We start from the raw sequence: 11,174 nt of genomic DNA, 5'->3' as shown, positions 1-11,174 counted from the left end.
ACAAGATGATTATTTTTTTAAAAAAAGGAGGAAAGAGAAATGCTCAATAATATGATGAAGAGTTCTGCACAACCCAAAAGCTTGCATGCTTTTGAAGAATTCAAATCACTACCAATAAGGCAACAAAGTCCTTCTTTCCTAATGGATTTGAACACGTGTTTTGCTTCTTGGCCATGAATTGCAGTTTTCTTTGCAAATGTCAGCAAGGTGCTTTATTATGTAGGCAACAGGACACACTAGTAGCTCTTCAAGTGTCTGTAAATCCTAAAGATTTAACAAGAACAGGTCTACCTCGCTCCCCAAATTTGAAAAAGTAGGCTCTTGCGATGGAATAAAATTCAAGGAGAGGAAGAAAGTAGGACTGGATGTGTATGAACATGAGAGAGAAAGACCGAAAGGACGATAAACTCACACTCCTGTCACTGAAAAAAGACCCCTGGGCTGAATCAGACTTGGAAGAATTTTGTAAGATGCTTTGAAAGGGTCTCTAAAAGTTTCTGAATCTTTTTGTTCACAGACTTGTGTGTGTTTGTGTGTGCTGTCATTTCCAGCTTATGGTGACCCTAAGGCAAACTATCAAAGGGTTTTCTTGGTATGTTTCTTCGGAGGAGGTTTGCCATTGCCATCCTCTGAGGCTGAGAGAGTGTGACTTGCCCATGACCACTCAGTGGGTTTCATGGCTGACCTGAGAATTGAACCCTGGTCCCCAGAGTCATAGTCCAATGCTCAGACCACTATACCATGCTGGACAGGGAGGTTTGAATGCCAGGACTCTGGGTGATCTGCAAAAAGTAGATGGTGGGAGGATCAGGAGAAGTTCAGAGGGCATACCTCTTCACTTTCAGGTGTGGTGGCATTCATTTTCACCATGTTTTGGAGTCCCATGGGCCACATTAGACCCATGAGGCACCATTTTTGTCTTAAACAACAAGTAGTGATTGGGAATTCATTCCCTGTTTTTGTAAAAGGCCTCCTCTGAATTTATAAAATGGCCCGGTTTCTCCCCAAAGGACCTGGTGAAATGTCTTCACACCTGCAGTGGTTCCCAAACTTTGGTACTCCAGATGGTTTGGACTTCAGCTCCCAGAATTCCTGACTGTTGGCCAAAACTGATTGGGGCTTCTGGGAACTGACATTCCCCAGGACGAAAGTTTGGGAACTACTGGGCGTTTGCAGTGGCATCGCTAGGATTGGTGTCACTCCAGTGTGGCAACTCATGCATGGAGTCACCAAGCCAATGGTCCATCGGACGTAGATAGGACCATTATGGAAGGGAAGGAGTTTGGTCTACTTGACGTCAATGGCTAGTGGACCAGAGAACTCAAAGGGACTGTCTGTGTTCCAGGTTCTTCCAGTCTACTCATCTTGTTTGCAAATCCTGAAGCTCAAAGGCATCTTTAAGCAATGGGAGAGACCTCCAAGAGTTAGCCATGGTATGCCGACAGCATTCCGGCTGGCCTCCTTGTCACTTTCAGAAGGGTGAACTGGGTCCTTCCCAGGGTCTTCAGTCTCCAAGATCTATCCATGGAGGGGTGCGGTGGTACACTGTGCACCTTCTGCAATCCCTTCCCACCAGCACACTCACCTCTGGGAGATCACCCAGTGCAGTCCATACTCCCCACACCGCCCTGTAGATGCCCCTGTAGAAGTTTAAAACACCCTTTATAAAGGGGAAAATGTCATTTTTCAAATGGTCCCTGGGGTATGTATGGGCCACCCCTTGCTCACCCCTGCCTGACTTTATAACATTACTTTGCGTATCAGATGTCTTCCTCTGTGTTTCCGTTGCTGGAGGACGTGCGTGGGAAGATGTATTTGGATACTTGTCTTGATGGAGGGGGCTAGACTATCAGCAGAATGCTTAGACTAGCTAAGCCACGGTGGGAATCAAGTTCTAGCAGTCCTGTCCAGCATATCTAACGGTGATAGATCCAGGCAGAGATAGTCCAACAACATCTGGACACTTGCATGATCCCTACCTTTGAGATAGGTCTTTGGTCCAAACCCACACATGGCTCTTTTCTTGCAAAGGGGCACCCAGCTTCCTTCTACCAGCTTTTGAGACCCTTCTCCCATAAATAAAAATGTCCCAACTTCTGGCAAGCTTCTTCCAAGAATTATACTGGTCTCTGCCTGAACTGTATTGGTGAAATATGAAACTACTTATGTGTTACTGGAGCGTGCTTTCTGCCATTGGCTTCTTTAAATCATGATACCTCCCCAGTCTGTTTTTTGTCTCTTTTTGCTTGCCTCCGTTGTTGCTGTTACTACCTTTATTTATATGCCACCTTTTACCCAAAACCAGGCCTCAAGATGGCTTACCTGCTCCGCTCTGGTACAATTCCCAGAACTGCATAGCATTGAGCCACAGCAGTTAAAGTGATGTCGAACCGGATTGTTTCTACGGTGCAGATGCAACCCTAGAAATATAAGCATCGCTGCGTCTTCAATTTTGTGTCTCAACTGGCGCGGGAAAAATAGTTTCTGTTTTTAATCCTGTCCTTTCAGGAAAGCCAAAGATCTACCAAGGTGTCCGAGTCAAAATTACAGTGAAGGAACTTCTGCAACAGAGGCGAGCCAAGCAGGCGGTGGTGGAGGAAGCCGTAAGCCCTCTCTTTTCTTTCCCACTTGGGGATGTTTCTGGGATTATGGGAGGCATTGTGGTGTTGGATCAGTAACACAGTCTGAGTAATACAATATATACCACAAACACTAGTGGACCGAATCCAGGGCCTGTCTGGACAACAACTGGACATAGACAGCTCCATTTCTTATTTGGTGGACATTGCGTGCTTCCACACTGGAAGAAAAACTAGCATGTCAATGGAAGGTGTGGCCTTGGATCCCTTTCCCTGCCATACTAGTTTTCTATCTGCAATATATATTAAAGACAAAGAAAGTGCATTCAGCAACACCATCTTCTACCCAACAGCCTGCAGAGGTGCAACTAGTTTGTGACCATGTTTGTGTAGACTGGGGCTGTCTTGGCTAGCGCAGCTGGAACTTGCAGTCTAAATGCAGAGCTGGGAAATGTTACCTCTTTGGACACCAACTCCCAGCATCCCCAGCCAGCAAGAGAAAGGAAGCAACAATGACAACAGCCAAGTAGCACTGTATCAGCTTACCTTAAGCCCACCAAAAAGTCCTATCTCAGTGAGGAGAAGAGATTGTGGTGGAAAGGCTAAAAAAGTTGACCCGTGAACCAGGGAGCTCCTGATTCAAGCCGAAAGAATCAGAACTCATTCCCAAAGTTATTTTTGGGTTACAACTCCCAGAATCCCCCAGCCACTGGAAACCCCTGATTGAAACCAAAATGATCAGAACCATGGCTTGTATACATGGTCCTTTTGAACGACAGCTTCCCAGATTCCCCCAGAATCAAACCAAAAGTGACCAGAATTAGAGTTGGGAATAGTTTATTTTTGGACTTCAAACCCCAGAATCCGTACCCATGCTGTCTGAGGGATTCTGGGAGCTGTAATAAAACTAATAATAATAATAATAATAATAATAATAATAATAATAATACACCACACCTTTCCTCTGAAATTGCAAGGGACCATCCTTGTGTGTGTTTCCCCACCAAACAGCAAAAATCAAGAACGTAATAAAGAAGGAGACACCGATGACCAGCTAACAGTTCACAATGACAAAGATATTAAATGAAATATTATAAAATTGTTCCAAGTATGAACGTAATGCCTCAAGAAAAGGGGGAAATAAAGGAAATCGGTTATTAATACCTTTTCTAGTTTACTTACGATATATTTATTTGATGGCTATAAACTAGGACATTTCTGACTGGTAATTCCAATACTACTAATATCATCATCATCATCATCACCATCATCATCATCATCCCACATTTCCCCCCAGTTTGAGGCTTACAATAGTTAAAACGTAGTTTAAAAATTCACAGCATAAAATCTTGGTGGTCCTCATCCTTGGTGTCTGGTTGTTTTAGGGGGTTCAGCCCCCCTTAGTTTAGCCTTGCGATGGTCTTGATCTCCTCTCCTCACCTATTCTGGGATCCAGGGAGACAACCTTGTATTGAATTTTGCTCCAGTTGAATTCCTCTCCAGTTGAAACCAAAAGACAGGGAAGCTGAGGAGACATGGATGGAATTCCACCCCTTCTTGAAAATCCCTCTAACCCTTTCCCGCTTGGAGGAAAAACTCTTTGGAGCTGAATAGGTGAAATCTGCCCATCAGTAGGATAGACATGTGGAGCTCAAGATATCTGCTGTTTGCACACACACACACACACCCCTGAAGCAGCTGCCAGAAAACCTGTTTGAATGGATTTAATGGCCAGGCAGCCAAGGAACTTGTAAATTCCAAGGAAAGGCAATCTGCAGATAGGGCTTGACCAGACAATTACCTTTAGAAATATTTCCTGCTCTCCTTGCAGCAGCTTTACAGCCATATAAAAATAGACATGTTGAAAAGAGAGGAACAGGCATGTATATGCCCATATAGACACGCATGGCATGGCATGTCAAATCCGCCCCACGGCACACTGCAGTCCCAAAACCAAGCAAGCTATGTTCAAAGCATAGTGAGTTTTGGACGATAGAAGAGGCAAGCAGGCATCTTACAAATCTGCTGAGAGGAGGATGGAACATCTGGAGCATCTGCAACTCCAACATCCATCCATTCATCCATCCAGATACAAAATAGAAGCAACTTTTATTGATTCACTCCATCGATGTGTTGGTTTTTTGCACATGTCCCTCGCAGGAGCGAAACACTGGACTTACCTCCACCTTTGCAAGAGGATGAAGGAAAGAAGGAAGGATGGGGTGATCTTTCTGTTTTGGTTTGGTTTTTTAAAATGGAGAAACTCTTCAGCTTTGTTTTGTTTTGTTCCTCTTCCTTTCACTTTTCAGGTTTCTGGAGGAAGTTGTGGCAGCTCAGTCCAGTTTGTGGAGCCTTTCTCCCCTCCTTGTGCAGGTGAGTACAAGATGCACCTTTTCACCCCTGGCTCTCCAGACAGACAGCACTCCCCATGCAAACAGAAGATGCTTTCCCTCTTTTCCAGACTTCCCAGTCCAGTTCCCAGCTTGGAGTCAAACCATGGGGATTTATTTAGGAACGTGGCCAATCGAAAGGGCTTGCTAAAATGCAGATGAGGATACAGGGGGATGGAGGAGGGAGAAAAGGCAGCTTTAAAAAATTACTCTCCAGCTCTCTTTGTTGTTTGCCATATGTGTGTGTGTGTGTGTGTTTGTATACACACATATATCGAAATAAAACAGCTTACTGTATATAGTCATGTATAAGTCTAGAAATGTAGGTTTTAAAATTGACCCAAAAAACCTGTCGACTTATCCATGGGTCAATATGAGTACAGTACTGTACTTTAAATCTTGTGTGTGTGTGTGTGTGTGTGTGTGTGTGTGTGTGTGTGTGTGTATAAACCATCCCCTGGTGAAAGGTTTAATTTGCCCTGGAAGCACTGACCTCCTTCTACTCTCTCATCCATCCAGCCTTTAGTATGAATACAAATAGTTATGCATGCTGGAATTTTGTACGTTCTTTGGCATTGCTTTCCTTTCTTCTGTCCTTTACATCCTACATTACATGTCCCTAAGTTTTACCCTCGATTTACCCAAGGGTCAGGTCATACAGGGATGTAGCTAGGATTTTAGGAAGGGGGGGGGGGGTCCAGACTAAGTGCCACCATTATAATGGGGCTTGGGTGCGGCGGCACAGCAGCACACACCATTCATTTTTCTAATGGAAGGGGGGGGTCCGGACCCCAAGAACCCCCCCCCTTGGCTACGTCCCTGGGTCATATCAAAATCCATAATTTTGGCCTCAAAACCTGCCCTCGACTTAAACATGAGGTTGAGTTATAGTCGAGTATATATGGTAATCTTGATAATAACACCCACTTGAATCTAAAAAAAATTGTAAACGTCATCCATCATCCATCATCCAAACTATAGCTTAATTCACACTCCATTACACATTACACGCCACCTTAAGCATCCCTAAACAGTTGCAAAGCAATTACTATCCTACATCTCTAGATTCCTAATTATCATATCATCTCCCATCCTACCAAACCAAAATATCAGGAAAGAGGGCAAATGACTCTTCCCGTAGTACACTAACTAATATATTCCTAACATAATACTCTAACTAATACATACCTTTTTGCTGTTTCCCTTTCTATCCATCCTGTTCTCCCCTTCCCCATCCACCTGCCCTGAAAGATCAATCACAAGGGACAAAGAGATCACACCAGATTACTTTCTCCATCTCTTGCCAGAAGGGTTCTTCTTGCTGATGGAGCTTCTTCCTGCAGATCAATATAATAGAGTCCCACCATTTCCAGCTTGCCTCTTTCAGTCGCTTTCTCCTTCTTTCTGTGAATCCGGATGGGGTTAACCTTTTCCCCCAGAGTACATATCAGCTTCTTTCCAGAGCTTGCCAAGAGCTGACAAGGTTGAAGAAGCAAGAATTTTGGCAGTTCTTTTTGTCTTTTAGCTGCTGGGCAAGGCAACAAGACCAACAAACTTGTAGCTGGGTTATTGGCAAATATAGTTGTGATCAAGGGGTGTGTGCGAGATGTTGTTGTGTGCCTTCGAGTCATTTCCGACTTACGGTGACCCTAAGGAGACCCACAGCATTCAGAGGAGATTAAGCCTTTGCCTTCCTCTGAGGCTGAGAGAACGTGACTTGTCCAGGGTCACCCAACAGATTTATATATATATTCACAGATTTGCATAGATTAATACAGAGATTCTCATCCCTATTTCAGGCTGGGTTTCTTTTTTCAGACTTGGATGAACCCTTTTGCAAATATTTGTTGTTGTTAACTGCCTCCGCATTGATCTTGACCCATGGCGACCCTATGGATGAGACATCTCCAGGCCCTCCATCTTCTAGTCCAGCACTCAAACCATTTTACCAAGCTGTGCACAATGTGCATCACACGAATACCTCCATTGTTAAACCGTGCAAAAGGTTGATCAGCCAAACTACGGCAAGTTACATCTTTGTTAGTCACCAGCAACGAGAGCCAGTGTGCCATAACGATTTGAGCATTGGACTACGCCTCTGGAGACCAGGGTTCGAATCCCAGCTCAGCCACAAAATCCACCTTGAGCAAGTCATATGCTTTCAGCCTCAGGAGAAGGCAAACCTCCTCTGAACAAACCTTGCCAAGAAAACCTCACGATAGGGTTGCCATAAGTCAGAAACAACTCAAAGGCACACAAGAACAAAGTCACCAGCAAAAGGAGGCTAGTCAAATCAGAGTTTTCACTAGGTTTTGTTGTACTGGAAATCCTCATATCTGCTAATAATTCCAATTGACTTCTAGAATTTAGGAGCATTGCTTTTATGGATGCAATTCTGGGAGTTGTGCTCCAAAAAAGTCAACTTTCTGAGTCTGAAGCAGGTGGCACAGCACTACCTCACAGCTAGGCTGGCTTGAGTCCCAGCTTTTTATTCTTAAAGAGCATCGAGTGCCATCATGTCTTATTCTGTTTCTCCTTCTTCTCTTAGCCCCTTACATAGATGCAGAGCTCAAATCGTCTTCCTCCGGTTGCCAACAGTCATGGCCATTCCAGAGTTGCATCACCTGTGAAGAGATTCCCAGTTACCTGGAGCAGCTGGTCGACTCCTGTCTTCAAACCGAACCAGCCTTGGATGCCTCTTTGGCTATTGCTCAGGGCAACCTGCCTTGTTCACCTGACAGCTACCAGCCCTGTCCGCCTCCTTGCCTCAACCAAAGCCTGGTAATTCACCTTCAGGGTTTATGGACCTAGTAACAGGGACCCTTTCAAACTACACTACTGTAGTGCTATGATGCCACTTTAATTGCCATGGCAATATGCTATTGAATCCTGGGATTTGCCCTTTAGGGAGAGGCATTTGGGCCAGTATGGCATAGTGGACTATGACTCTGGAGATCACAGTTGAATTCCCAGCTTGGCCATGAAACCCAGTGAGTGGCCTTGAGCAAGTCACAGTCTCTCAGCCTCAGGGGAATAATAATAAATAAAATAATAAAAATAAAACTTTTATTTATATCCCGCCTCTCTGTCCATGACAGTGGTAAACCTCCTCTGAACAAACCTTGCCAGGAAAACCCATGATAGATTTGCCTTGGGTTTACTGTAAGTTGGAAAGGAAGGCAGACAGTAACAATTTATTTAGATATTATTTTATTGATTTAAAGTGTTTCTGTTTCACCTCCCAGTGCACAAGGGCCTCCAATACAATGCACAAATAAAAACCAATTAAAACAATACAAAGATTAAAAAAACATTTTAAAAACCCATTAAAATATTCTTTAAAGACTCCTGAAAACAGTCTAAAAATGATCCTAGAATCTAAACTACACCTGCAAGCAGGCATATGCAGCCTGCAAGTTGCACTTTACCTTCCCCTGGTTTAAAGAATAGCAGGTACCCACGATACTACCAGAATTACGGCAACAAATGCCACAACCTCCCAACACATTTATTCCAACCAGAGGAATCGTTTGCAACCCTGTATGTGACTGGTTAAACAGTGTAGGTCTATTTAAACAGAGTAGCATTTCCTTGCATAGACTTGGGCTGTTTGACGCATTGGGCTTTACAACCCAAATTGTCACCAACGTGAAAACTGAGATGCATCTGTTTCTCCCTCCTCTTCTTTCTGCCAGGGTACTGGATCACCAGATTCCTCAGATCCCTCCAGCTCATTCGATTACAGCTACTCGCCATCCCAGCTGCCTCCTTTTGCACCGATCAGTTACAACAATTCTCCTTCTCCTTTGGAGGCCAAGAGCTGTATGTATCCGTCATCAGAGGGAAGCCCCTATCTCCAGCCTTCCCATGTACAGTACAACCATGTCCCCTCGGCATGCTGTTGCACATCCTGTGGCTCCCAGCACTTGGACACTTTCAGAGTCTCTGAATGTTTTCCCTACACAAACGCGGACTGTCGGGACTATGTCCCTGCTGTCTCCATGGCAGATGAGTTCTTCCGAAGAGATAGGAGCTGGGACACATGCTACAGTTAATGGGGAAGCGGCTGTCACAGCTGCTCTACCAAAAATGTATGGAGATCCATAGACTTGCGCTTGCCATTTTCAGGGGCAAAATCCTAAGAAGGTTAAAAAATCATCATTTGTACTGAGATGGCCTTGGTTAGAGTTGAAAGGTGCAGGTTTCCAGCATTTCACAGAGTTCCTCATTGGGCACAATTGGCACAATTTACACATAGTAGCTGAAATCTTGCACTGTGTGCCGTAAGCATAACACTTAATGGCTGGCATCCTATTAGTGACGTATGCAGCCATACATCTTGCAGAAATTAGTATTCTCCTCTTCCCCCCATAATGTCCAAAGCCACCCCAGGACTTCTGTTGCGCTGTGCTAGTCTTCCATCACCACCTTAATAGACTTAGTGCTGGTGTCATCATTTTGCATCTGGCTATGGAAACATAGCCAAATGCATCTATGATCCTGCCTGCTCCCCATGAAGTACAGAATGGTTGTGTAGGGCTGCTCAGCAAACTGCAGAGAGGGTTTATGGCTCAGTCTAATGTTTGTCTGCATGTGGACCTTTACACCACATGGGGGGATATCAGATTGTAGCCAAAGCCTGGTAGCCTGTTAGTGGCGTACACAGGCATAAGTCCACTTTTTTGTCTTTTTTGCATTATTGCAGAGACTGGTATTCCCTTCCTCCTTTGGGAAAGTCCAAAGCCACCACATGACTCACTGTTGCACTGCAGCAGCCATCTACCCATCACATCTACTCCATTGCTGATGGAGAGCAGAGGGATCAGAGAAGTATCTGGCTGTGTCCTTGTAGCCAGAGGCAAATGGATGACAGATTCAAAGATCCACAATGGATCTTTGCAGAAGATGTCCTCAGACTGTGATCTCTTCTACTCTCCAAAAGCATCAGAAAGGCTGGGTGGACCAGGTGGGCTATCACACTGCACCAGTGAATTCTGGAGGTGAAGACTTAAGAAGCAGTAGCAGAATCCCACATGTGGAACTATTACTCTACTCTCAACCATCTAGGCTCTTGGTTCATATATGACCATTGGCCAAGATGGCTGAGGCTTCTGGGGGCTCTTGGTTCATATATGCAGTCCCATGCCTGCACTCTCCCCTAGGTAGCCATTAAATTGGGCTTGGCAGCTACCTAGGGGAGAGTGCAGGCATGGGACTGCATATATGAACCAAGAGCCCCCAGAAGCCTCAGCCATCTTGGCCAATGGTTTTGGGATTCTGGGAGCAGAAGTCCAAAACACCTGGAAGGTCAGAGTTTACAAAACATTGGGCTAGAGAATAGCCCCTTCCTTGTGCCCCATCCAAAAAGAGACACGAGGACCATAATCTCAAGTGACACCTAGTCACTAGCAAGATACCAGCTAATATCTTCCTGTTTGGCATAATTTATTCTGCCTCTTTTGGCTGTCTGCATGAGCAAAGAGCTCAGCAAGGCACAGTGGCTCCCTTCCTTCCCTGATTTCTTTATCCAGCATAATACTGTTGGTGATTGTAATATTCAAGCCACATCCACGCATAACTCCTCAATCACAAGGGAAACAACTGTCCTTGAAAAATGGGAACAAAGGGGAAATCGCCAGAAGCACATTCTGCAGTAAGTCTGTGCTTGACTGGTATCATGGCATACACATAACATATAGCACCGTTATTTGTAACAAACAGCATTACTTGGCTGTTATACACTCACTTGCTATTTACCTAGCATGTTGCATAGACCCAAATTGTCTCCCTTCCCACATTACTGGATGAAGAAGTCTGTGAAACCTGAAAACTTGCATATAATTAAGAAGATACACACACACACACACACACACACACACACACACACACACCAACATCTATGCGCTTCTGCTCTGATCAGATAAGCAACTGTATTGCCTCTGCAAATCTATGAGTCTCCTTAATCTGAATTTTGCCTTCTTCCGATGTTATTTTCTGTGCATCATTTAAGGGTGCAAACATTTTAAAACCACATCACACAATTTCTTCTGCCATTCTGTCAACTTGTATATTTAGGATTCCAATAAACAAATACCAGTCAACTTGTAGCTGATGTTTGTGATTTGTTGCCAAATGTGTGTTCCTTTTCAAAGTGCGTGCTATATCCATGGACTTCCATGGAACTATATCATATCACCTTTCAGTC

General features: G+C 44.4%; 1 protein-coding gene across 1 annotated transcript; it reads left to right on the top strand.

The window, feature by feature from the left end:
* The first annotated feature begins 2,313 nt into the window (after positions 1 to 2,313).
* On the top strand, positions 2,314 to 10,079 carry POU2AF3 (POU class 2 homeobox associating factor 3). The gene is made up of 5 exons (XM_089538233.1): positions 2,314 to 2,335; positions 2,434 to 2,603; positions 4,889 to 4,952; positions 7,518 to 7,750; positions 8,665 to 10,079. Exons 1-5 carry the CDS (start codon positions 2,314 to 2,316, stop codon positions 9,022 to 9,024), a joined length of 849 nt encoding a protein of 282 aa, XP_089394359.1. The 3' UTR covers positions 9,025 to 10,079.
* Positions 10,080 to 11,174: the final 1,095 nt, after the last annotated feature.

This window comes from Sceloporus occidentalis, unplaced genomic scaffold (genome assembly GCF_023333645.1).
Source record: "Sceloporus occidentalis isolate IW3139 unplaced genomic scaffold, rSceOcc1.0.p SCAF_9, whole genome shotgun sequence".
Classification (NCBI taxonomy): Eukaryota; Metazoa; Chordata; class Lepidosauria; order Squamata; family Phrynosomatidae; genus Sceloporus; species Sceloporus occidentalis.
This window is presented reverse-complemented; position numbering and strand designations above follow the sequence as displayed.